The 26,525-nt window shown below is 53.8% G+C and overlaps 3 protein-coding genes across 5 annotated transcripts in view; 2 read left to right on the forward strand and 1 right to left on the reverse strand.

Moving 5' to 3' along the window:
- LOC126934100 (translation initiation factor IF-2-like) overlaps nucleotides 1-7,411 on the reverse strand; it is a 32,656-nt gene extending 25,245 nt beyond the window's left edge. Inside the window, exon 1 of the mRNA XM_050754578.1 lies at nucleotides 7,408-7,411. The gene's annotated coding sequence lies outside the window, so the exon portion shown is untranslated. The remainder of the gene's footprint in view (nucleotides 1-7,407) is intronic.
- The window catches only part of RAB11FIP5 (RAB11 family interacting protein 5), a 38,957-nt gene extending 24,627 nt beyond the window's left edge, over nucleotides 1-14,330 (forward strand). The window contains exons 4-6 of one of the 3 annotated variants that reach the window (XM_050754369.1): nucleotides 5,987-7,984; nucleotides 11,477-11,666; nucleotides 11,979-14,330. In XM_050754369.1, the coding sequence (XP_050610326.1) occupies nucleotides 5,987-7,984; nucleotides 11,477-11,666; nucleotides 11,979-12,182 (2,392 nt within the window). In that variant the 3' untranslated portion in view covers nucleotides 12,183-14,330. The remainder of the gene's footprint in view (nucleotides 1-5,986; nucleotides 7,985-11,476; nucleotides 11,667-11,978) is intronic. The other 2 variants (XM_050754370.1, XM_050754371.1) reach the window with 2 other exon arrangements.
- Nucleotides 1-26,525, forward strand: part of SFXN5 (sideroflexin 5) — a 616,301-nt gene that overhangs the window by 470,205 nt on the left and 119,571 nt on the right. The window contains exon 2 of the mRNA XM_050754501.1: nucleotides 15,910-16,034. Within this exon, the coding sequence (XP_050610458.1) occupies nucleotides 15,933-16,034 (102 nt within the window). The 5' untranslated portion in view covers nucleotides 15,910-15,932. The remainder of the gene's footprint in view (nucleotides 1-15,909; nucleotides 16,035-26,525) is intronic.

Genomic DNA, 26,525 nt, shown 5'->3' on the forward strand with positions numbered 1-26,525 from the left:
TCTTTGCTTCTTGACCTCCACCTCTTGCCCTCTGGCCTCAAGGTAAGGAAGCCTTGAGAGATGAGGACTGGAGACCGCACCCTCAGACTTCCCTTCCCCTCTCAGGAGCTCGAGGACTTCTCCCCAGCTGACTCTCTGATCGCTTCCCTCTGGGAGACGGGAGTCAAATAACTGAGGCTACCACTCCTTCCCCCATCCATTCACCCCCAGTTGCTTCCCCTGGCAAGAGGCTGTGGGCAGCTCTCATGAAATCTGTAACCCATCTCTGTCCTTGGAGACCTTGGGGGGTCTGGCCCTCTCTGATGTCTCTTGGTTTTGGGGAATGGCACCGTGGAAAGTGCTGGTGGCAGCTGCTCCATTTTGAATGTCCTGAGTTCCCCAGTTCATGCCCTGGGCAGAGCCCCTGATGCCCACCGTTTGCTTCCTCCTAATTCTGAGCCAGGGGAGGCTGCAGAATTGTATAGCAGGGTACAGAGAGGGGCTCCAGGCACAGGTCACGGAAGCATGTGTCCCACCTTCCCAAGGGCCTGGGGCCAGCCCTCATGGGCAGCATCTGTGGCAGCCCTGGCCAGTGTGGTGAGAGCCACTGTTTCTCTCAGCAAGCCTGCCCTTCCCACTCCATGGCTGCTTGGACAGGTTTAGAGGACAAGCACAGTAGCAAGGGGGCAAAAGATAGGGCAGAGGAAAGACCCCGAACCTGTTGCCTAGAGGGGAGAGGAATCTTGTAGTCTTGGCTTTTCGTTTCCCTTTGGCACTCTGAGTCTGTTGAGAGGAGTGGAGAGAGAGATGCAGGCCTTTGTAGGTTTGGGCCATGGTCAGCTGACAACCCCCGTTAGACCCTCATAGACAGGGGTGTGGGGGGTGGGTCAGTTTCAGGGGCATGCCACCCCCTGCCTCCCTTGCTTGGTATGGCAGCTCCTGTCCCTACTCACCAGAGCCCAGGCAAGCTGCTGGTCATCTGCGGCCTGGGAGAAGATTGGGAAGAAAGAAAAGGGGACAGGCCTTTCCCAGATGCCAGGCTGAGCTGGTGGCCCTGTGACAGCCAGCTAGAGGTATTTGGAGGTGGTAGGGTAGAGGGAGGTGGCAGGAGATCTGGACAGGGCATTTGCTAGGAGGAGCTGAGCGCCTGGATTGAAAGGGGCACAGACCACAGGCTCAGTGTGGTTGTCCGTATGGTGTCTCTGGGCCTTTTCTGGGGCAGGGTGAATGCTGAGGCCATTTGTAGGTGAGTGCCCAGGCTTTGGGCTTGGACTCCCGCAGGCTGTGAGTCTGTGGGGTTGTCACTGGCCTGGGGCACTTACAGTCTCCATCCTCTTTCTCCTGCTTCCCCATGTTTCCTAATGGCCTCTTGGAGTCTGGAGGATTTGGGTCACTGATGGCCGTAAGGAAGCTGAGGTTTCTGTCCTGCTCTCACTTGAATTCCAAGCCTTGTCTTTAGCAGGATGGAGGGCACTCAGCATCCCTCCCCAGATGGGGCCCATTTGCAGGTGGCGGCTGCAGGGCCAGGCTCTGTGGCCGTGCATTCAGATGGGGCGGGAGGGGCTGTGCTTTGGGTAAGATGGCCTGGCCTGGATAGATATGACACCTGGCCTTTGAGCTCAGTCAGCAGCATCCTAGCCTCGTGTACCTTGCAGGGAAGGGAAGGCTGGCCTGGAAGAAAGGACTGTTGGCGCTTCCCCAGAGGGCTTGCTTAGGGCTTCTGAGGAGAGGAGAGGTGGGCTGCCTCACGGCAGGAAGCTGTGAGTTAGACCCAGAACTGGAGTGACTGAATGTAGCTGCAGCTGGGGCCTGGGGAGCCTGTCCCCAGGTCCAGAGATTGGGGGCCTCTGCCCTGGGGCTGCCATTGCAGATTGCAGGATGTTCCTCACTAGGAAGAACAGCGGCGCCCTCTAGTGCTCCCATGTGGCACTGATGCCCCACAGAGAGGCCCGGGGCTGAACGTGTTGAGTGTAGTATCCAGAGAAAGGCTGCTGCCGTGAGGAAGGAACAAATGAGGCTATGCAGGACTGAGAAGAGGGTTCTGCTGTTCCTCTGACGTGGCCTTTGTCTGCTGGGGTCCATGGTGGTCACACTGGGCCCCTATCAGTGTGTGCTGGAGTGGGGAGTAGGTAGTTGAGACCAAGCTTGTCTTGGCTGCAGAACTTAGTTAGCCTCATTCCCCTGCCCTGTTATGAGCCATTCACACTGAGCTGCAGTATGGGCTACTTCATGTGTGTTTGAGGACAGGCAAGACCACGCATGTTAAACCCACCAGGGCCAAAGTGGATTGTCTTTGTGTCTATCCCAGGTCATTCTTGTGTTCCCTTGATCCCCGTCCCCCACACTAACCATAGGACTGTATGCACAGAAGGGGATCAAATGTTGATTACAAAAACTTTTAAAGCTGGGAATAAGTGTGGTACAACATAGAGGTGAATGTATCATGCTGGTGGCCTCTGGCAATCTCTGCAGTGCCTCCTTGCACCAGGCATGGTGGGCAACAAGGTCCCTGTGGGCCTGGAATGTGCTGTGGCAGTGGAAGGAGGTTGGCTGCATTCTTGGTGGTGTAAATGAGTAACTATAATGTGCACCCAGAGGCTTGGAGTTAGAGCAGCCTCACATCCTGCTTGTGCCTGTTCTGGCATGGTTACTGTATTAACAGTGTTCTGGTTTGGAAGATAAATGATACACTCTCCCTACTTACAGCTTACAAGGCCCCTCTGTCACCTCATTGTGCCCAGGTGATGTGAGAGGATGTGCCCGTCTCTTGGACATGTTTCCTGGACACTGGGCCCATCTCAGGAGGGTCAGGAGGTTGTGCCTCAGGAGGGAAAGCTGAAGGGCAGTGTTGCTGGAGGTTAGCGCGCCTCCAAGGCTGGCTTTGGCCTTTGGGGGATTGCCTGGTAGAGAACCTGTGCAGATCCACTTGCCATCTCTGGGACCAGTGTGTGGAAATGACAAGGACACAGGCTCTTTTCAGCCTAAGGAAGAGCTGTCTACTAGTGACACCTGGCCTTCAGCTACAGAGGTAGCCCTGTGGCGTAGTGTTTAAGAAGAGGGGCTGTTGGGGTGAACAGGTGGTTCCTGTGTTGAGTGGCAGGTTCAACCAATTGTTCAGGGCTTCCTGCAGGCAGTAAAGTTTTATTCCCTCAGGTTGAAGGGGCAGAGACATCTGGACTTCTGACTTCCTTCCCAGCATCTGATCCTAAAAGGGAAGACAAGTCAGTATATGTTGCTGCCCCCACCGCTTGGGGGTGGGGAGACTGTGCCAGGCCGGCACAGTGGGTTCTAGGATGCAGAGGTGTTTATCTGTTCTCAGAGCACGACCAGCAAAGACAAGCACACGTGGGAATATGTCCCTGACCTGGGCCAGGTGGAGTGGGAGGGAGATGTTTTGAAGTGAGAACCTTCAGAATGTGCACGTGGTGTGGAGCAAGGGAGAGGAAGGCATGAAGGAGGGATGTGTTACCAGATAGGAGGACGGACAGGATGCCCTCAGAAGTACTGCTGGCTCTGTAAAGCCTGCCAGGCCCGGTGCTTGGAGTCCCTTCTTCCAGGGAGAGCCCTTTGCTAATTCCATACCAACAGGTTTGTGTGTACCTCTGGGGAGCTGGCAGGGAGAGGGAGGTTGCCGAGCCTAACCTGGGGCTCCCAGTCTACTCCCGTGCCGTTCTAGTCCCTGCAGTTCTGACTGCCAGCCAGGTTGCTGAAAGACTGCAAGGGTGAGTGCAGGCCAGGTTAGGGCTGAGGGGGCAGAGCTAAGCATGGTGCTTTTAATGTTGATGGAACTCTCTTCCTTCAGACGACTGTGGCCTATTGTCATAAAGGGGGCTGGGAGAGAAGTAGCTCAGAGTGCTCTAGCCCTGTTCCTGGGGGCCCGGGTGCTGTAGACAGGGTTGGGCTGGGTGTGGTATGGATGCTCTAATGGAAAGTGGGCTGAGGTCAGGCTCTTGACTTGGTCGTGGTGTATGTTGCTTCTCACTCCCTTTGGTCCCCAAGGCAGGCATGTGTGCCTTGGCCTGGGGCTTCTCTGGAATGAAGGGAGAAATGGCATCTGCTGGCGTTGAGGCTCTGGGCCCACGATTCTTCCTCTTTTGGTATCTTCGCCATGACCATAGAAGCAGGGTAGTGTAGTGGGAAGCCCAGGTAGGGTGGGAACAGGTAGGAATTTTTACCTCCCTCTCCCTCCATCTTTAGGTGGAGGGGATGAGACTGAGAATTTACCCTTGGATGGGGAGTTATTGTAAGGGGAAAAATAGGGTCAGGAGACTCTCTGGAAGCTGATTCTTATGAGAAATCCATGGGTTTGGGACCTGGCTGTGTTCTACCTGTGAGGCTAACCTTCCTGCTCTCAGAAGCATCTTTGGAGCCACCTGTGCCTCTGTTTGGTTGGGCTCCTTCCTGTGTTCCGCCCCTGGTGGTAGCTGCCGAGCTGACCTGCCTCAGCCCACCTCTGTGTGGGTCTGCCCTCTTTGGGCCCTGGGTTCCCGGAAGAATCCAGGCAAGCTCCAGACAGCTCATACTCTTGCCACAGGTGCCCTTCCTACCCCAAGCCATACTCCTTATGGGCTGGCTGGCAAAGCCTGGCTTCTGCCCCTTCAGTACTCACTGCCCACATTTCCTGTGGAAGAAGCTGGTTGGCTTGAAAAGTTGGATGTGTAGGGGTTTCCCCAGGATATTTCCACCTGGACAGGCAGGGGCCAAGAAACAGGGGTCCTGGAAGCTTACAGCCAGGGCTGGGAGACCGGCCATGAGGAGGGAGACTGCTCAGACAGCAGAGGGTGAGGCCACCGAGGTCTGCCTCTGACGGTGGCTCAGTGGCAAGGCAGCCATTTTTTCTGGCCTTCTGTCTGTGTCCTGGGGAAGTGACAAACTCTAGTTTGAGAGCACGCCCCTGCCAGCATCTCTGGAGTCGGCTGCACTCTGTGGATAAGCACCAGTGCCGGGGTCGTTCCTCCCAGAAAGGACCCTGCCCTGGACAAATGAAGGCCAGCACCTGTTCTCCAGTGTCCTAAGAGCACCTTCCCTGTCCCCCATCCCCAGAGTCCCTGAGAAGCCCCTGGTGACATCCAGAGTTGCTGCTGCTGCCACACTGCCAGCCTTGGGAGACAAAGTCTGGACCATCAGGGAACCTGTTGGTTGATGTTCTCCATAGGTGGCTTATCTTCCTTAGCCAGTTAGGCTACCCCTCAAAGAAACAAGACACCTTGTCACACCAGATGACAGCCCGTCATTACTTCTGCTTCTGCAAGGGATCAATAGAACCCAGGCTGTTTCAAGTGTCAGGATTCCAGGTGCCCTGCTAGGTCCTATAAGTTCTGGCTTTGTCCAGCCAGATACCTAGGCCTGGCCTTTCTCTGATCTCTTTATCCCCCCATGCCAGCTGGTGTTTTCTTTGCTTTTAGTCCTAAAAGGGGCCAGGCATGGTGGCTCATGTTTGTAATCCCAGCACTTTGGGAGGCCAGGTGGGCAGATCACGAGGCCAGGAGTTAGAGACCAGCCTGGCCAACATGGTGAAACCTCATCTCTCCTAAAAATACAAAAATTATTCAGGCGTGTTGGCACACGCTGAGGCACGAGAATGGCTTGAGCCCAGGAGGCAGAGACTCTATCTCAAAAACAAAAAAACAAAAAACGGGATGTAAGGTGCTTTCAGATTAGTTTTCCCAGACGTGAATTGCTTGTTGAGTAGAACCTTAGAAGCTTCAGCATGGGATAGAGGAAAGAACACTTGGTTAGGTTTGGATCCTCCCTGTCAGATGAGATGATTTCTCTCCGGGGTTGGAGTGAGGATTAAAGTAACTCTGCTCAGCATCTTTCTCCTTGGGAGGCACTTGATAATGTTACATGTTGGGGTCTTCCCTCTGTACCCTGGCCCAAGTAGGTAAATCCAGCCTATGTGTGTGTTGTGGCCCCTGGTCCCGAAGCAGGGGGTGGGCGTGGGACTCAGGGACCTTTCCAGTCTTGGCATTAACCAGGAGGCTCACGGTTTTGTCTCCCTCCACAGCCTGGACGTGTCTCCTCAGGTAGAATCTGACCCAGCTGCTCTTCCTCACCACCTCCCCTGCTCCCCCTGGGCTCCGGCCCCTCCCACTCCTGCTCCCACTGCTGCTCCCATGCTAAGCACTAACCTTTTTGCAGCCGCCTCCCCCGCTGCTGCCACTGCCGCCGCCGCCACCACCACCACCACCGCCACCCCTGAAGCCACCCCACCTGGATTATTGGGTCTTACCAACCCGTTCCTCACCTCTTTGCAGAGCAACCCCTTCTTCGAGGAGCTCATAGCCGACATAGCACTAAACTCTCCTTCACCTGCTCCCTCTCTCCCCAGTGCCTCGAGGGCCAGCCCCACCCCCCTGGCCTCCCCTGGGAAAGCCCTGCCTGAGTGGGACAACACCTTCAACGTCTTTGCTGCCAGCAGGCTGCGTCCAGAGGCCAGGAGCGAGATCCTGGCCCCTGCAGGAGTGGGGCTGGAGGCGGCAGGGCTGCAAGACCCAGGCCACGGGGCCATGACTGCGAAGGCAGCTGAGCCCCAGGGAGACCCTGGGGGAGGAGGAGGAGGAAGAGGTGGGAGCAGCGTGTGGCTGGAGCCCAGGGTTCCTCTGGACTTGGGACCGGACCACGAGAGCATGAGTGCGGCTGACCTGGGGCCCCTCGGGTTGGTAGGGGCCGGCCTGCCCTCCTCGTCAGCCCAGCTGCAGCTGAGAGCCTCAGCCTCAGAACCAGACAGGGAACTGCCAGCCCCAGAAGGGGAAGCAGGGCAGAGTCCGGCAGACAGTGGGACATCTCTATTTAGCTCCCCAGAAGTGATCAGTGTGTGGGAGAGGCTGCCGGGCCCAGACAGCGCTGCTGAGGGCCAGGACGATGAGTCCTCCCGAGGCGAAAACCAGCTTTGCCCTGACGTCGAGACAGCTGACGATGCCTGGCCTTGGGATGTGGTCACCATTTCTCCTGCAGCTGAGGCGGCCTCACTAGTCTTGCGGGGAGAGTCTGATGAGCCTCCTCCCCGGGTACAGCCTGAATCACCAGAAACTGTGAGCCCCAAGGGGAGCGAGGGGCTTCCCCCACTGGAGCCCGAGCCTAAACCTGAGTGGGTGTCTGACAAGGGGCTGCAGCCCAGCACCCCACCTCCCAAGCCACCGCGCCTCTTCACACCCTCAAGATCTCAGGAGGAGGAGGAGAAGGCCACAGTGGGGCTGAGTAACAGAGGTCCAGAGACAGAGGGAGAAGATGCCTCCCTAAGTACACTGGTTGTCGGTCCCTCGGAGACCAAGGAGGAGGGAGAGAAGCATGAGTCGGAGGAGTCTGACAGCTGTTCCTCTGCAACCCTGCTGGGCCAACCTGGCCTGGAAGAGCTAGTGGAGGACGCCAGCCCCCCTGTGTCTGGGCCCTGCCTGTCTGCACCCACCAGCTGCCCTGAGGGTCCTGCCCCCATACCCTGTCACTCAAAGAGCTTGACTCTTCAAAGTCAGCACATCTGGGGGGCTCCAGAGGTTGGAGAAGGCCCTGAGGCTCCTGAGGCCCAGGGCCAGGATCCAGTAGCAGAGGGGCTTGGGTCCCTGTCAGTCACCTCCCAGCAGGCTGATGTGTGGGTCTCCAAGGAAGATGCCTTGAACCCCTTCTTGTTTCAGGGGAGCCGAGGTCCTCCCAGCCTCTCATCTGCATCCCCGCCAGGGTCGAGGGAATCTTCTATTCATTCTGGTCCAGAAGAGCTGCCCACTCCCCCAGAGCCTGACTTTCCACCGCCCCCTCTCCCGCCTTGGGCCAGCCACCACCGTGGGGGACCCAGCCCTCCATGCTCTCCCCTGTCTGGAGCCCGGCCCCTGACCACCTCCTCCGCACCACCAGGGGAGCCAGCCTTACTTCCTGGCCCCCTTGAGCCCTCCCCACCTGGGGGCTCCCCTGCCCTACTTAGGGAGGACCTCGCTGCAGCCACCCCAGCCTCCCCGCTTGTGCTTCTGCCCTTGGAGACACGACCAGCTGAGGAGCCACAGCCCAGTGCCAGGTGAGCATCCACCCCCAGAACACTGTCCAGGAGGAAGGGGGTGGACAGGGGGCAGAACAGCCCAAGGGACTAAGGGGTTCACACTCCAGCCTCATCCTTTGTGGGCAGGTGAGGGTCTCTTTTACTCCAGGGGCAAGACGGTACAGGCTTTGAAGACAGGAGCTTTCTATGGTACCACCTCTGAAGCTGCCTTCTTGGGACTTGGGATAATCAAGGCAGACCCCCACAAGCCAGGGGTTAGGAGAACAGCACTGATGAGGTGCAGGGCATAAGGAATGAAGTGGGGAGAGCCGATGTGGGCTGGCAGGGAAGGAGAGCTGTGCTGTAGGCCCTTCCGGAGTGTGTGCACTCGGCCGCAGGGGAGCTGTGGGCGGGGGGGGGGGGGTGGAACTTGTCAAGCAGGGGGCAGGTCTTGTGGCAGACCGTGGCAGAGCAGGCTGACAGTGGAGCCTTGAGCAGTCTCCTGTTCTGCTAGAGTGAGGGTGCAGGCTGGGGAAGGCAGAGAGCCAGAGGAGGGACCAGCACTTAGGTCAGAGAGAAAGCTGCAGACACCTTCAGAAGAAAAAGGGAAACTCAAACACTTCACACATATGTAACTCTCAGAAGAAAGGTTCCCCACCTGCAGCAGTAGCTTCATTAGTTTGCGTTTGGTGCCTTTCAGGGGGTGGTTCCGATGCATTTAGGACCGCTGAGTGGACAGCAGATGCCTATGTGACTGTGCTCACTGTGGCATTGGGAGGTTTGGAAGAATTATGAAGCTGTGACCTCACCGGCTGGCTGGTCAGGGGTGATGTGAGCAGAGGCCTGGAGACTCAGGGCACTGGGAGGTGATGGGGTGTGACTTAGAAGGCAGCAAGTCCCTCTGGGACGATAGCGTCCTAGGAGGACCAAGTGAAGGAGGGGAGAGCAGGGCAGGGCGTGGGGCTTGGAGAGCAGAACAGGCTCCAGCACTGGCCTCCCGACCAGGCACTCGTGTTTGGTCATCCACATTCACTGAGCCTACTATGTGTCAGACACTGAACAGGTGAAAGACACTGTCCCCACTCTATTCCCAAGGAATGTCTAGTCCACTGGGGGAAGATAAAGTGGACCCAAGAAGGGAAGAAACCCCAAGGGGCCAGAACTACATATGGGAAGTGGGTAGGAGGGAGTCCAGGCTGCCCCCAGTGTCCCTCCCTGGTGGTGGTGGTGACTCTGCTCCCTTGAGGTGAGGGAGAGGACGTGGGGGAGCTGGTGGTTGCAGTGTCCTCGGCTGGCCTTGCTCTCTGCCAGCATGACCTCTAATCATATTTGCCACTTTTTATAAGTTTTATTCTTCCCAGAGTTGGCTTCATGTCTGTACTGGGCTTGTTCCTTCTGTTATGAAGTAGATGGGCCAAATAGAGCTGTCTCATTCCTCAAAGGAAGAAATGGAGCCCATGAGAGCCGCAGGGTTTAGGATCCCGGATCCCTCTGATGTAAGGGGACAAACAAGCCAAGGCCTCCCGGCCCCTCATTCAAGGCACTTTTATACTACACTGGTCATCCTCTCCTTCCCTGGCACAGCCCGTAGGTGGCATTAGAGCTGCTTTTATACCCCATCCCTAGCGCAGGCTCCTAGGTGGCAGGAAAGGGACTGAGATGCATTCTTTCTCTCTGCTGTCTGCCCAGAGCCTGGGTGCTCTGCCGCTCTTCCCGATTTGTGAGAATGAATGCATGGATCTAGCCTGAGAGTCTCTGGGTCTGGGTGACCCTTCCTTCAGTGGAGTTCAGGGCCTTGGACTAAGCCATTTTGCATTCTACTCCTGAATGGTCTAAATCCTCTGTGAAGTAAGCATAGATTCATAAGACGTCCCCTGGGTAGGATAGTTGATCTAGGGGCCTGATGCAGTTTATGTTATAGTTTATGTAACTGTCACAGGGTGCTGGAGGATCCCAGAGAAGGGTCATCTTAGCCTGGAGGAATCAGGAAGGCTTCCTGGAGGAGGTGGCCTTGCACAACTGTGAAATATGAGTAGGAATTAGTGAGCCAGTGGGAGGAAGGGGCAGTGTTGTTCCAGACAGAAGAATAGCTTTTGTAAGAGCTTGGTAAGAATGTGGCTGGGAGAGTAGTGGACCATGAAGAAAGGACAAGGACCAAATTGTGTGAGAGATTGTATTTTCTTACCTTGATAGAAGCCATTAAAGGATTCTCAGGCTTTGGACATGCTGAGATCATTATCCTGCAGCAGAGTGGTTGGAGTTGGGCAAGACTGAGATGGAGGAGCTCATTTAGTGGCTGTGGGTAGAAGGAAGGTTTAAGCATTGGCTTGGAGAGGAGCAGGGTCGCTTAAGAAGGCAGGAAGGTGGCAGTGCTTGATTGTTAAGGCTGAGGCTGAAGAGGATGAGCCAGAGGAACTCCTAGGCTTCTGACTTTCTGACCTGAGCCGGGGGTGGCCAGAGGTTCTCCTCACTGCTCGGGCAGCACAGAGGAGGTGTGGTGGGGAGTGGGATGCACCTGAGGGGGAACCCAGGGAGCAAGCCAGCCTGCACCTGACTCTGCAGGTCTGGAGTCCAGGGAGTGAGGTCTGGGTTAGAGATGGAGATTAGGAGGGTGGTAGGATCCAGGGAGGAGGAGAGGAGAGAACCCAAGGGCAGACTAGCAGTTGTTAAGACTGAGAAGGGGCTGTGGGGTTGGAAGACGAGATGGAGGTCTTGAAGGGAAAGGGAGGCGAGCAGCCCAAAGGAAGGAGTGCTTCAAGTGTCGGCTCCACAGAGGTCAGTGAGGTGAGAACCAGCAGGGCTTGGTGACCTCAACAAGTCCACTTGTGGTGGGCCAGTAGAGACCGACATCCTGTTCTAATGGGTTAAGGAGTCAATGAAAGGTAAGAAATTACACAAATGTAGTCTCCATGCTGCTGCGGAGAGGCTTGGGTGAGAAGAAAGGGGAAGGTGACTAGGAATGATAGCTAGAGCAAATACAAGGTCAAGGGAGGGTTTTTGCAGGGCTCTGTAAATGCTGATGGGAAGGAACCCCTAGAGAGAGCTGGGTGACCAAGTGTCCCAGTTTGCCCAGGTTTTAGCACTCAAAGTCTCATGTCCTGGGAATCCTCACAGTCCTGGGAAAACTGGGAACTTGGAAGGGTTGGTCACCGCACTAGAGAAAGGTTACAGTATAGAAGAGAAAAGAGGGAAGATGGCTGGAGGAGGGTGTCCCTGACAGAGGCTGGGTACAGGTGCATAGGAGTCTATAGTATGGCCTTTGCTGTCCCTGTGAAAGGGCCAGGTCACCGGGTGAATGAGGGAGTGAAACGGGAGGGAGCAGGTGGTGGGGTGGGGATTGAGGCCAGCCCAGGGGGTTGCTCAGGAGTACTGGACACGGCTGCCCTGAGACCTTGACTCTGTAGGGGCAGCTACCACCCAGTGCTGGGCTTTCTGTCCAGCAGACCTGGAGGCTCCGCAGGGAAAGCAGCCCCACCTTTGACCCGTGCCACCCTTCTCTTTGTGTAACCCATCTCTTGTATGTCTTTGCAGTCCCCACCCCGTGAAGCCCCTCAGTGCCGCCCCTGTGGAGGGCAGCCCCGACAGGAAGCAGTCCCGCTCCAGTCTGAGCATAGCCCTGAGCAGTGGGCTGGAGAAGCTCAAAACAGTAACATCTGGGAGCATTCAGCCTGTGACCCAGGCCCCCCAGGCTGGCCAGATGGTGGACACCAAGAAGCTGAAGGTAAGGCCCAGCAAGGTGTGGGGGTCATCTGACAGAATATGTGGTGGAGTCTCAGGGCTTGATCCTGGGGAGGGTGGGGCAGGGAGCAGGCCAGGTCCCCCATGTCAGAGTCCTGAAGCCAGTTAGGGCGCCTCTGGCATTGGAGACAGGCAGCCCGGGGCCTTGCGGTGGTCAAACTTAGGTGTTGGTGGGCAGGGCAGCAGGCAGGCGGGCAGGGGGGCAGGCAGGGGCGCAGGCAGGCGGGCAGGGGGGCAGGCAGGCGGGCACCCCGGCCTAGGGCTCCCCTGCTCACTGTCTTCGGTCCGGCCTCAGGACTCAGCTGTGCTGGACCAGTCAGCCAAGTACTACCACCTGACCCACGATGAGCTCATCAGCCTGCTCCTGCAGCGGGAGCGGGAGCTGAGCCAGCGGGACGAGCATGTGCAGGAGCTGGAGAGCTACATCGACCGGCTGCTGGTGCGGATCATGGAGACCTCACCCACACTGCTGCAGATCCCCCCGGGCCCCCCCAAATAGCCTTCCTCACCCCACCCCCAGGAGGGTTGGCATGGACCTGCTGCTGCCCGCCCTCCCTCCTGCTGAACTCTCTCATCTGCAGTGGGGCATCGTCTGTCTTGCCTTGTCACTCCTTGTTCCTCTCCCTCCTGCCTTGACTGGGGCTGCTGGAAGGGGGGCCCTCTGGATTCCCTTTGGAGGCATCAGGTTCTGTGCACAATTTGTGTATCTTTGGGAGCCCTGGGTCTTTCCCACCTGCCTGTTTTCATACCCCTCAGCTTTGGGGGCCCCAGGGAATTGGAACTCTTCCCCCAAGACAGAGCAGGGGTGAGCTGTAGCTTGATGCGGTAATCTGGGACAAGACTGGTTGCTAGCACATACTTTATTACCCCCCAAGGATGGTCAGCCATTTCTTCCCACAGCCAAAGCCCCATCCCCTTCACTTCCCTCCAATCCCTGGAGGGGCTTCTAGTATTCCTGGGACAGCGACCACGCTGCCTGTTTATCTGTGAGTTATGGGCAACCAGGGTGCCTGCTCTTCAGCCTCACACCCATTCTCCTGAGAGCAAGGAGCCTGTGTGGTCTGGGTCAGTCTCTGCCATGTCCTGAGTCTGTTTCAGTCTGGCGCTGTTTGTGGGGCGAGTGCTGTGTGGACAGAGGTGGATGATGTGTGTGCTTCAGGCTGCTCCCTGCCTCCTCTGACCTTTCCTCAAGTGTCACATGGGAAAGTGTGGGGTGCAGGGGCGGGTGCGGGGAGAATGCCTTTTTGCTTTTCGAGCTCTTGACCACCTCCAATGTGTAGACCCCTCCAGGCTGGGCCTTGGGGCTGCTTATGTTTTGGGGATCAAGCCTCCATGTCTATTCTTGTTGCCTGTCCAGATGCCAAAACTCTGTGTTACTGCAGGGTTTGAACTTTTGGAAACCAATTAAAATGTGCCTTTTGTGTGCGGGGTCAAGAGCCCCTGGATGTCGACCTCTCCCGCTGTGTGGCGTCCCCCTCCCACCTGTTGAGTACATAGGGATGGCTCTCTCAGGGCCCTGGGAATGGGAATGGGCAGCCCTACTGTGTGCTCTTCCCCTCCCCTGGAGTTAATCTCTTGATCTGGCCAAGTTGCTGCTCCCTCAAACTTCCTGCTGTCTTCTCCTCCTTCAACCCCAATAGGAGGATCCCAGGATAAACACTGCTGGGCAGGCGGGCAGGCAGGCAGGCCTGGGGCTGCCCTGCTCACTCTCATTCTGTTTGGCCTCAGGACTTAGCCATGCTAGACCAGTCAGCTTGCCTGGAAGTGGGAGGTCCCACTATGCCTGTGGGAGACACTTATACTTAGGAAAAAGCCTTTGTTGCCCTCCCATCCATCCACTAAGCTGCTGTCTCAGCCTGTCCCTTCTGCCCCAGGGGCTTGCCTGCAGTGCACTTTGAAATGAAGTGTCTGTCATTTGGCCCAGCCCCTGGTTTGCTCGCAGAAAACGTGGTAGGATTCCCCAAGGCATCTGCAGGGAACTTTGGCAGCTTGGGGCACCCTGAATTAGCAAAAATGGGGGGTGACGAGGTGCTGAAGGAGGATACTTATGGCTTAGTAAGGAGGCAAGAGCTCCTCTGGGACCACCACTTCTTCAGGAGAGGGCCTGTGGGCTTGCTTTTGGAAGGCCTCAGGCAGACACGTGCCCTCTGGGTGATGTCTGTCTGCCGCCAGGATGGAGCAGAGAAGCGCTACACATGGAGGAAAGCGCCTGTAACGTTATCTACCTTAAACTCCACTCATCAAAGCTGAGAAAAGTGTCCACTGGTCCCCAGGGTTTCAGTCATGCTTTTGGGGGTCATTGGGTATTAGAGAAGTAAGTACCTTTTCTGAGAGCAGGGAGTCACCCCCCCTACTGGGGATTCCTCTGGGCTTTATTCAGTCCCAGCCCAGGCCCTGACCTTTGATTGTGGGCCTCCCTAATGCCCAGGGCATGGATGGCTTCAGAGGAGTTGTTGAATTGAAGCCCAGGGTCCTTGTTGATGTTTCTTCTCCTAGCCACACTTGGAGGAGAGTTGCAGGTGGGTTGGGCAGGGAGCAGGAATGGTTCTGCTTTGCTGTTTGTCTTCCTAGTTGTAAGGCTCTTTATAAAGAGCTTGTTCTTCATGTTTTAAGCACTTTATGAAGAATAAAACATTCATGTACTGCAGGTGGCTCTGTTGTGTTCCTGGGAGAAGGCACCTTAAATCAGGGTGATGGGATTCTTGGATGGCCCTGTCCCTGCCCTGACATCAGGGCAGTAACACAGTGTTGCCCAGTAGCCTGAACTTAGTATTTTCTGACTCCCAGGATACCCACATTTATTGTGCACCTAAGATGGGCCCATTTATTGGTAATACAGAGGGTAAGAAATAGATTCCTATTCTCAAATTGCATGGTCTAGCAGGGGAAGATAAGATACAAATCCAAGATACAAATTGTTCTTCATGGCTAGCTAAAATCTCCCTCCAGCTTTATGAAAAGTATTTCTTGTGGTTCAACTACTAGGGGATGAAAAACTTTGACTGCCACAGCCCGTGTAGTGTCCAGAAACACTGGCAGACATGAGCCAACCCTGCAGTCCACCATGAGACTAATGAGACCCCAAGTGGGGTTCCCTAGAAGACCAAATATTTCTACTGTCATCTTGGGCAAAAGAGGCAGCTTCTCCACTCCCCAAGTCAGGCTCACTGACCAGGTAATTCAGCTGGGAATCTCCAGCTAATCCATTCTACAACTGTGTGTGTTCATTATCCATGCTGGTGCTTACTCCACAATCTGTAATACTCCCCCTTACCTAACGCCCTCCCCACCCGCCCTAGTCCCAGGTTCTTCTCCTGCCCGGGAATTAGGCCCAGGAGGGATCTTCCTTGGTTGGCCAGACAAGGTGAAGGCTGTCAGGGCTCTTAATCCCCCACTGATGAACTCACAGCCAACACTTACTTGAGTCTCTACTGTAAGCCCTCTTACGTCCGGCTCAGAAAACTGAAGTGAATCAAAAAGTCATAGCCCCTGCCCTGTGAACCTTACAGTAAGAAAGACTATCCAGAACAGTAAGTAATTGTGAGTGCAAAAGAGAAGTGCTGGGTGCCACGGAGCCTCCATGGGATTTTGTGGAAGCAGAGTGATGGACTGGGAAATGCAATGTTTAGGCTAAAGCCAGAAAGAGAGCCAGCATCAGGCGAAGATTTAGTCTTCTCGGTACAGAATGTTCAGGGGTCGCGGGGTGGGCAGGCCCCAGCATGCTCCAGGAACTGAGTGTCAGGACAGCGGGAGAGCACAGGACGAGTGGGCAGGGTGGCGACGGAGGAAACGACGAGAAGGTTCCGCAGTGCAACTCCTTGCAGAAAGCCTTCCGAGGTTAACCCTACTCCGCCTGGAGTCTTTGCCCATCTGGTCCCAAGTCGGGCCCACTTGAATGGGACCCTTCTGGGCTGCCTGGCCCCAGGAGCGACGCCCACGGCAGCCACTCTAACTTCTGGGGGCAAGTAAGCAGCGAGGGGTGGCCCGTGGTCGTCGTACAGGAACACCCTTCCTGGGCTGCCGACCTTGCGCCTTGCAACGCGGACAGCGGGCACCTAGACCTCCCCGGACGGCCGCAACTCTCTGCAGTCTAGGGTTGCAAGCGTCGGGACGCGAAAAACTACACTCCCCACAACCCCTTGCGCCTCCCGCTCGCTGCGGTTGCTTAGGGCCAATCGGGAGAGGCAGCTGTGGCGGGGGCCGAGGAGGGACATTTTAAAAGGGCCGGAGATTGCGGGCGTCAGTGGCCATGGCGGATACAGCGACTACAGCATCGGCGGCGGCGGCTAGTGCCGCTAACGCCTCGAGCGATGCACCTCCTTTCCAACTGGGCAAACCCCGCTTCCAGCAGGTGAGGACCGGGCTGTGGTCTGCGGGCCGGCGGGTGGCAGAGAGACGACCAGCAAACTCCCCTCCAAAGTCCCCTTCCGCCCGAGGGTCTCCCACCGGCGGCCAGCGGAGCCTGCAGCTAGCCTAGGGGGGACTTCGGCCACAGCCACCCTTTTCCCATTGGTCAGCGGGGCGGGCACGGACTCTCACCGTGGCTTCCCATTGGTCCTTGGCGCCGTCACTCCCCGGCTGTCCGCGCCCTCTAGCCTTTCCCGCCCGCGGCGCCCTGTGATTGGCCACCGCTGGCTGCGGTCAAGGTCCCGAGCGCCCGGCTTCGAGCGGCTGCTCAGGGTCGCTCCGGGTTGTGCAGCCGCCCGCCCCGGGCGCAAAGTTCTAGTCCGGCCCTGGATGGGAAGTTGGCGTGGCCGGGATGCCTTCTAACTTTTTCCCCTGGTGGGGACTGACGTTCCTTTCGAGCTGCTGGCGGAACCGCCGGGCAGCGTCGCGCCCAGCGGTCACTCCCCAGCCCTGGCCCCCAAGCCGGGCCCGGCGCGCGCGGCAGGTTGGGGGGGCGAGTGCCGAGGCGAGCGGCGGTCTGGCGTCCCCTGTCCCTGCTCCCCTTCTTGGGTTGAGGATTCGCTGGCGCAGCAAGCCGGCCGATGCCCTGCGGGGATGTAGCCAGGGCGTGTGAGGGAAACGCTGTGTCATCCCCTGGGGCCGTCGTCCCTCCGAGGGGCTGTCGCCCGGGAACCCCCCCAGCCTCTCCCTCGCTGCTTCCTCTGCGGAGGGTCTCCCGCGCCTGGGCCCCTGCGTCGCCGGGCACTGGCTCTGGGCACACCCGCTCGGGCTCTTCGGGGCACGGCGACAGGGGTCCTTTCCCTCCGGGACCCCCGCTGGGGCGTCGCCGACTCGGCCCTGGACTGCGGAGGCGGGGGTGCAACGCGGAGCCCGGGCGCCTGGCTGGGCCCGGAGACCGGAGCCGGGGAGGGGCCGCTCCCGCGCCGCAGACCCTCGGGCTCCCGTGCCTCCTGCACCGAGGAGACGGAATTTATTGGGAAACGGGCAGAGAGACCGCTGAAGTGAACCGGGGCTTGCCGGGGGTGGGCGGCAGCCGAGGCGGCCAGAAAAGAACTTTGCAGGAAGAAAGGAAATTGTACAAAGGTCGGTGCGGTGGCTTTTTTTTTTTTTTTTTTTTTTTAATTTTTTTTGTTGTGGTGGTGGAAGGGGGATTGGTTCCAGCAAAGGGGGACCCCGAGCTTTGCTGATAATTAGGGAACTTGGCTCCTGAGCCGTCTGAAAAAAATGTCCCCAGTGTTTCTTAACAGGACTTTAATTCCTTTTAAAAGTAGGCCATCTCAGTATGTAGGTATCCGAGGTGAGACTGACATCTTCCTTCCAGTGTAGGAGGCCATCTAGGGTGAGATTGTCGGGGTGTCCCTGCTTGGACTTGAGTGACCTTATTACATTGCCTATCACCGCTCCCACCCCCATTCTGCTCATCCTTACAGGCTCAGTCGGGCCTGCCTCTCAGGCAAACACTTGCTCCCTATGTCTCTGGTCCCTTTTTCCCTCTGGTCCCATGAGATTGCAGACTCCCTCCCGCACACCTCTTTGGCCACCTGAGTCGAATCCTCATAGCTCTCCATACAGTGCCCTGTGGTCTTCTAAATGTTTGCTGTATGATGACTTGGTTTCCTCAAATCCCCTGCAGTCCTTTTGCGAGAAGGGGCTGAACTTGGCCTTCTCTGTCTCTGTCTTGCCCTGATAGAGACAAGTTAGGCATATAGTAATGTGCCGAGTAAAAGATTTGTGTGTTTTTTTTTTCCTTGGTGTCTGTTATCTGTATGTGGCACTTGGGACATTCAGTTACCCAACGGACGTTTATCAAATATGTCTTAGTAGCTTATATGACTGAGCCCTTTACTGTGAGCACTGCTCTAGAGCAATAGATAAACATTTGAGGCTACCCTATTCCTGCAGCCATTATGGTACTTCTTCCTGGCACTGCTCCTGCAGGCAGTAAAATTTAGTGTTTGTTGTATCCACTTTTGAAGCTCCCCTCCCCAGCATAGTGACCTGCATAAAGCATGTTGCATCTGATTCATCCATGTTAAGGATCTTCTCTCTAGTCCACACCTGCTCCTGCCGCATGGCTCCCTGGCTCTGCAAGCAGCCCAACTTGTCACCCAATCAGTGCAGCCAGAAGCCTGGGAGCTGCCTGTTCTTTCCTTCTTCTCCCTCACCCTTTAAGTGCAACCAGAGGCCCAGTGATCTTACCTCTTACACAGCTCTCAAGTCCACCCATCTCTACTGCCAGAATCCTAAACCAAGCCCCCATCGTCTACTTCCTGGGTCACTGCAGTAGCGTCACAACATGTCTCCCTGCTTCCACTCTGTCCCTCTTCCAGTCCTTCCTCCTTCTGCAAGGCAGAGTCCCCACGATACAGATCTGATCAAGGGACTCCCCACACCCTTGCACATTTAAATACCCTCCAATGGCTTCCCCTGCTTCTGAGATAAAGACCTAACTTCTGAAGGGGCCCCCAAAGTATACATGGCCCACCCCACTGACTACTTCTTCCTTGAATCCCACCACCCAACCACCCACACCTCGCACCCTCCTTCACATCACACTGGCTGCTTTTCAGCCTCTGAACCCACCATGTTCCCTCCCACCACTGGGCCATCTGCTTGGAACATCACCTCTTCCTCTGCCCGCAACTCTTGTTCCCACTCTTCCTCATCCCTGGTGTATCCATGAAGCATCACTTTCTTGGAGAAGCCTCCTGTCACTCCCAGGTTGAATTTTTGACTGTTTCCTTACTGCAAACACCTATCTCAGTGTATACATTGATTTGTGATGAGTATTTCTTTGCCATCTGTGTTTCCCTTTCAACTATGGACTTTGTGGAAGTGGAGGCTGTGCCTGCCTTCACTCCCTGTTGACTCTCCAAGGCTCATCACAGTGCCTGGTAGTTAAGAGGTACTTAATGAAGGTTTGTTGTATACATGAATATCCTGGAGACAATTCAGTAGGGCTTTGTGGACTTGAATTAAATTGACTTGTAAGGTTGTGATTGGAAAGGTGGACCAACTTTTCTCCAAATTGTCCCTTAGGGATCTTATAAAATTGCAACCAAGTGGGGGCATGTTTGACAGTGTAAGATTAATCAGTGCTGAGATATTCCAGAGTTGGGGTGTCTTTAAGGAGGTGAGTCTAAAGACACAAAGATTGGCCATGTATATACTGGGTTGATGAGCTCCTTTAGGGCCCAGCCCACATCTCTGTGTCCTGCTCTGGCATGTAATAATTGTGTAATATATGCTTATAGTACCTTGTGCTGGCCTGACAGAAGCCTGCTTCAAAGTAGTTGATAATCCAGGATTCATTCCCAGCACCCATGCCAGGGACATGACTCTTATTCCCCAACAAGGTCTTTCCTTATTCCTTGGAGTCACTCTAGAACTCCTCTTTATTCCCTCAGGGGTCTCCCTGTGCAAGAGAACAGGGGGAGAAAGAGGGTGGAGGCTGTGGAGGGTCAGAGTGTGAAGAAAGGGTGATGGGTGTTGGTGGTCTGTGACCATCTTTCTCTCTGTAAGATGGTGACAATAGCCAGGCATCATTCCAGCCTTTTTGTGTATTGACTTACTGAATTTTCACAACAACACTGTGAGGCAGGTGCAATGATCTCCAATTTATGGGTAAGAAAACTGCAGCACACAAACAGATTAAGTAACTTCCCAGAAAGTCTGGCTCCAGAGTTCATGTTTGTTTGTTTATTTGTTTGTTGTCAACTTTATTATGGAAGTTTACAAACATACTAATCTGGAGACAGTTGTCGGTGAACCCCTATGCACCCATCATCCAGCTTCAACAGTTGCCCACTTAAAGCCAGCCTTGTTTCATCTATACACCCATCCCCACAACCCAACCAATGAATTATTCTGAAGCAAAGCCCAAATATCCCATCATTTCATTGAACCTACTAGTAGGTGTCTCTAAAAAATAAGGACTCTTTGGTTAGGTTTTTTTCAAATAAACTTCTTTGTTTTGGAATAATTTCACACTTAGAGAAGTCAAAAGACAATTCCTGCCTAGCCCTCACCCATTGTCCTCTATTATCGTCTTGCATTGCCACTTTATATTTTTCAAAACTAAGAAACTAACATTGGTACGTTATCATTAACTACACTCCAGACTTAACTTTACTATTTTTTTACACTAATGTCTCCTTTCTGTCCCAGGATCCCATCCAGGAACATGTTACCTTTAGTCATTATGTCTCTTTAGCCTCCTCTGGTCTGTGGCAGTCATAGTACCTGGGACAGTTTCTCAGACTTTGCTTGTTTTTGATGACCTTGACAATTTTGGAAGATATTTTATAGAGTGTCCGTCAACTTGGGTTTACCTAATGTCTTTCTTTTGGGTAGACCGGAGTTACGGGTTTGGAGGTAAGAATATCACAGAGGTGAAGTGCTCTCTTTATCACACGATATTAATGGTTTTTTTTATTTGTTTAACATAACCATGCCCTTAACACACCTAAAATCATTATTTCTTTTTTCTTTTTTTTAGAGACAGGGTTTCTGTCTATCACCCACACTGGAGTACAGTGGAACAGTAATTAATGGCTCAATGCAGCCTTGAGATCCTGGGCTCAAGCAATCCTCAGGCCTCAACCTCCAGAGTAGCTGGAACTACAGGGGTGTGCCACCATGCATGGCCACATATATATATGTGTGTGTGTGTGTGTATGTATATGTGTGTATATATATATTTTGTTTTCTTTCTTTTTTTTTTTTTGTAGAGACAGGTGTCTTGCTGTTTTGCCAGGCTGGTATCAAACTCCTGGCCTCTAATGATTCTTCTGCTTCACCCTCCCAAAGTGCTGGGATTTACAGGCATGAGCCACCATGTCTGGTCCATTAATTCTTAATATCATCAAGTAACCAGTCACTATTTATATTTCCCTGATCATGACATAATTTATTTGTAGTTGGTTTGTTTGAATCAGGATCCCGTAAGTTCCACATATTATTACCTTTGGGTATCTCTTTTGTATCTTTTATTTATTTATTTTGGAGACAGAATCTCTCTCTGTCACCCAGGATGGAGTGCAGTGGCATGATGTCAGCTCACTGCAACCTCTGCCTCCCGGGTTCAAGTGATCCTCCTACCTCAGCCTCCTAAGTACCTGGGATTACGGGCACACGCCACCACGCCTGTCTAATTTGTGTATTTTTAGTAGAGATGGGATTTTGCCATGTTGGCCAGGCTGGTCTCAAACTTCTGACTTCAGGTGATCCACCCGCCTCGGCTTCCCAAAGTGCTGGGGTTGCAGGCGTGAGCTACTGCACCTGGCCTCTTTTGTATCTTTTAATCTGTTAGTTCTCTCTTCCTCTTTTCCCTTCCTCTTTGTTGAAGAAACAGTTGTTCGTCCCTGTAGAATTCCCCTCCTTCTCAATGTAGCTGATGGCATCTCTCTGGTAGTGGTTAGCATGTTCCTTTGTCGCCTGTTTCTCCTGTAAACTTAAAGTCTGCATTTAACCACTACCCCAACTGCCTAATAAAAGGGAGGAGATGACAGCGCAGCACCCAGGGAACCTTTGAGACCTGCTTTGCTTCCTTTCCTCTTCCTTTTCTGCTCATTTCCTTTCCTGAACTCACTGTTTTCCCTTCTGGCTCACATACCATGTTTGCCATGTTGGGGCCCCAGGACAGGAAACAAACGCACATACTTTCTCCCATTTGTGTTTCAGTCCATCTGTAAATAAATTGTTGTCCAGGGCCAGGCACGATGGCTCATGCTTGTAATCCCAGCACTTTGGGAGGCTAAGGCGGGCAAATCACTTGATGCCAGGAGTTCGAGACCAGCCTGGCCAACATGGTGAAACCCGGTCTCTACTAAAAATACAAAAAATTAGCTGGGCGCGGTGGCAGGCGCCTGTAATCCTAGCTACTCAGGAGGCTGAAGCAGGAGAATCGCTTGAACCTGGGAGGCAGAGGTTGCAGTGAGCCGAGATTGCGCCATTGCACTCCAACCTGGGCAACAAGAACGAAGCTGTCTCAAAAAAAAAAAAAAAAAATGTTGTCCAGGTACAGTGGCTCATGCCTGTAATTCCACCATTTCAAGAGGCCATGGCAGGAGGATTGCTTGAGGCCAGGAGCTTGAGACCAGCCTGGACAACATAGTGAGACCCCATGTCTACAGAAAATTGAAAAACTAGCTGGGCATGGTGGTATGGACCTGTAGTCCCAGATACTTGAAAGGCCGGGACAGTAGGATCCCATGAGCCCAGAAGTCCGAGGCTGCAGTGAGCTATGATCACACAATTGCACTCCAGCTGGACAACAAAGTGAGACCCTGTCTCAAAAAAGAAGGAAAGAAGTTTTTTTTAACAACTTCTGGTGAGGTGTGGTGGCTCATGCTTGTAATTCCAGCACTTTGAGAGGCTGAGGTGGACAGATCGCTTGATCCCAGAAGTTTGAGACCAGCCCAGGCAACATGGCAAAACTCTGTCTCTACAAAAAATATAAAAATTGGCCAGGTGTGGTGACACATGCCTGTAGTCCCAGCTACTCCAGAGGGTGAGGTGGGAGAATCACCTGAGTCCAGGAAGTGGGGGTTGTAGTGAGCTGTGATCGTGCCGCTGCACTCCAGCCTGGGTGACAAAGTGAGACACTGTCTCAAAAATAAAACAAAAATTCCTTGCTCTTTTGGAAGTCTCACTTATCTGTTGAGATGACTGGAGGTATGAGTGTGCTGGGGACAAAGGCCTAGTAGGGCAGAGCAGGCTGGCTGCACAGGGCTCCCTCTGGGTTATGGAGAGCTTGCTGGGCAGAAAAATGCTTTCTTCACTTCAAGGTTGGGAAGTTTGTGTGGGCTGAAGAGTTGGGAGGCGAGGGGAAATGTCTCATAGTTTGCTTGAAATAAAGTTCTAAAATCACAGTACCTTGCAGGTGGTTATGTATTTTAATCATTTACTTCCTATAGGCGACACAGTGAGTTTTTTTCTAATGCTGCTCCTGGGCTGGTTTGTGCAGTGGAGAGGGGTCATCATTTCCAAGAGTCACACTGGGCAGGTTTTAAAATAGACACTGATAGCTGGAGGCCACCCCCAGAGCAATAGAATCAGAATCCCTGGGTATATGGCCTGGTTTTTTAAGTACCCAGGTGGTTCAGGGTGCAGCTGATTCAGGACTACTGGGCTGGCCCAGCCTTTCTGCTTTGGGCTGTAGATTCAGTGAGTATATTATTCCTAATCCCGAAGAGCAGTAATTTGGAGGTCTGGTGTGTGTATTTGGGGGGCGTTGTTAGCTTCTTCAGGGATCTTTGCCCTCAGCTGCTGCTCCCAAGGCCTGCTCTCACTGGGGGGCCTGCAGATGGGAGAGAGCTGGCTGGTGGAAGTGGGAAGGCAGCAGCTGCTGCAGGCCTGGGGCTCCTGCTGAGAATTAGCTGACTCACCTTTCTTGTGAAGGGAAAGAGAAGGAATCACTTGACTGACTCATTCTTCCGGTGAAGAAAAAGGGGAGGAAAAACATCCATGGATTGTGTGATTGGGTAAAGATGGGAGCTGAATTTGGGAGGGAGGGGGTAAAAGATGGGAGCCGAATTTGGGAGGGAAGCTATACATTTTATACTATTGAGAAAATAAAAAGGAACTGAGATTGTGAAAGTAAAAATCTTCCTTGCCATTCATTCATCAGGCAGGAAGGAACAGACACAGATCCAGCTGCAAAGAAACAATGTTTCTCACAAGGACCCACAGGAGCTACAAAGTATTGAACAACTTTCTTCTAGTAACCACCTCTTTCATACTCATGTCTCACTCTATAAGGTCCTAGACTGCCAAGAACTTTGCTATTTAAATCATATCATTAGGAATGAACCATCTACCTCTTGATAGGCAGGTCTAAGTCACTTTGCCTCAGAGAATGAACCCATAGCTGCAAATAAGGGGTTTCTGGTCACAACATTTCTCATTAATCTTAACTTTACAGTTTTTAAGGAAACAAGACCCTGAGTGGTTGGTCCAGACTTACGTTGACTCCTTTCCATATGGTCTTGCTTTGCGTGGAGCGTATTGAAGCACTGCTTCATTTAAATTTTACTCTATCTTCCTTAAATTATATACTAAATATTTTTCTTTGGCAAGGCACCCCATAATTCTCTGCTTTGTGCCCCTCTTTGTTGAGTAAGTCAGTAAATCTGATTTAGACTATAGGTTTGTCTCTATAGTGGGTGGGGTGGGGGTCTTAGGCCAATCTGTACCTGACATTTCCAACTCAGAATCTCTTTCTTGAATCTCAGTCCAAATGTTTGCTGAAAAATTACATCTGGAAAGCCCTTTAAATATCGCAGAGTGATATGACCAATACAGAGTTTTTATCTTCTTCCCATTTAATCAGTATGCTTCTTGCTGTCCCCATTCTGGTTAACATTCATGTCTCACTAGAAAGCGAGGCATCATCTGTGGCTGCTCTTCCTTATTTCCCCACAGTTGGTCAGCCTTGCTACTTCCAGGACCTAGCACAGTGCTGGGCACACAGTAGATCCTTGATGGTGGGTTGAATGGTGAATGAATGAAGAGACCACAGGAGTCCGGTGCAGCTTCTGATCCTAAGTTTCATGCTTTCATCTTCTTGCATATACCCTCCTCTGCTAGGTAAACTTATCCACCCCCTGGTCCCAGCTCCTCTGGGACACCTCCTTGACTTAAACTAGGAAGACATAGGAAGAACTCTGTGTCCCCAGTGTACTTTGCGATGCTTCATTTAAACTCTGATCGGTGTTTTGTAGTTATTTGTTTATAGTTATTAGTCTAGCTTGATGGACTCTGAGCTCTTTGAGGGCTTGTTCATTTGGTGTCCCTTTGTGTCCGGAATTGGTGGGTTCTTGGTCTCACTGACTTCAAGAATGAAGCTGCAGACTCTCGCGGTGAGTGTTACAGTTCTTAAAGATGGTGTGTCCGGAGTTTGTTCCTTCAGACTTTCAGATGTGTCTGGAGCTTCTTCCTTCTGCTGGGTGGTTTCCCTGTCAGGAGTGAAGCTGCAGACCTTCGTGGTGAGTGATACAGCTCATAAAGGCAGAGCAGACCCAAAGTGAGCAGCAGCAAGATTTACTGCAAAGGGTGAAAAACAAAGCTTCCACAGTGTTGAAGGGGACCCTAGCGGGTTGCCACTGCTGGCTGGGGCAGCCTGCTTTTATTTGCTTATCTGGCCCCACCCACATCCTGATGATTGGTCCATTTTACAGAGAGCTGATTGGTCCGTTTTGACAGAGTGCTGATTGGTGCATTTACAATCCTTGAGTTACAGTCACAGAGTGCTGGTTAGCTAGATACAGAGTTAGCTAGATACAGAGTACGAATTGGTGTATTTACAAACCTTGAGCTACACACAGAGTACTGATTGGTGTATTAACAAACCCTGAGCTAGACACAGAGTGCTGATTGGTGCGTTTACAATCCTTGAGCTAGACATAGAGTGCTAGAGGGAAAAGTTCTCCAAGTCCCCACTAGGTCAGCTAGATACAGAGTGCTGATTGGTACACATATGATCCTCTGGCTAGATATAAAAGTTCTCCAAGTCCCCATCCAGTTTAGGAGCCCAGCTGGCTTCACCCAGTGGATCCTGCACTAGAGCTGCAGGTGGAGCTGCCCACCAGTCCCGAGCGGCACCTGCACTCCTCAGCCCTTGGGCTGTCCAGGGGACCAGGCGCCAGGGAGCAGGGGGCAGCCCACGTCGGGGAGGCTCCAGCCACCTGGGAGCCAACGGCAGGGGGAGGAGCTCAGACATGGCGGGCTGCAGGTCCTGAGCCCTGCATGGCGAGGAGGCAGCTAAGGCCAGGCGAGAATTTGAGTGCGGCGCTGGTGGGCCAGCACTGCTGGGGGACCTGGCACAACCTCTGCAGCTGCTGGCCCAGGTGCTAAGCCCCTCACTGCCCTGGGCCAGTGGTGCGGGCTGGCCGCTCCGTGTGCGTGGCCCACTGCGCCCGCGCCTGCTGGAACTCACGCTGGCCCGCGAGCACAGTCCCGGTTCCCGCCCTTGCCTCTCCCTCCACACCTCCCAGCAAGCAGAGGGAGGCGGCTCCGGCCTCAGCCAGCCCAGAGAGGGGCTCCCACGCAGTGGCGCATTGAAGGACTCCTCAAGTGCTGCCAGAGTGGGTGCCGAGGCTGAGGAGGTGCTGAGAGTGAGGGCTGCGAGCACATTGTCACCTCTCACCCTGAGCCTAGCTCATTAGGCGTTTGTAGGTGTCTGTGTAGCAAATGTGTTATCTGGGAGTCTCCCCCAGTAGCTGTGGTGGAAAGTGACACAAGAAAGCTGGCAGGACTGGGACAGGATGAAGACAGTGCAAGATCCACAGGACAAATCAGAGGCTGAAGTTTCTGCTGGACTATCTTCAAGAAGTTGCTTCACTCAGGCCATTCTACTTCCAGGTTCTCTCCTCTGCCCCCGCTCATCCTCTTCCCTCCTTTGAACCACTAGCTGCCATACTGTTATCCTTTCCTA

Source organism: Macaca thibetana, chromosome 13, assembly GCF_024542745.1.
Source record: "Macaca thibetana thibetana isolate TM-01 chromosome 13, ASM2454274v1, whole genome shotgun sequence".
NCBI classification, from domain to species: Eukaryota; Metazoa; Chordata; class Mammalia; order Primates; family Cercopithecidae; genus Macaca; species Macaca thibetana.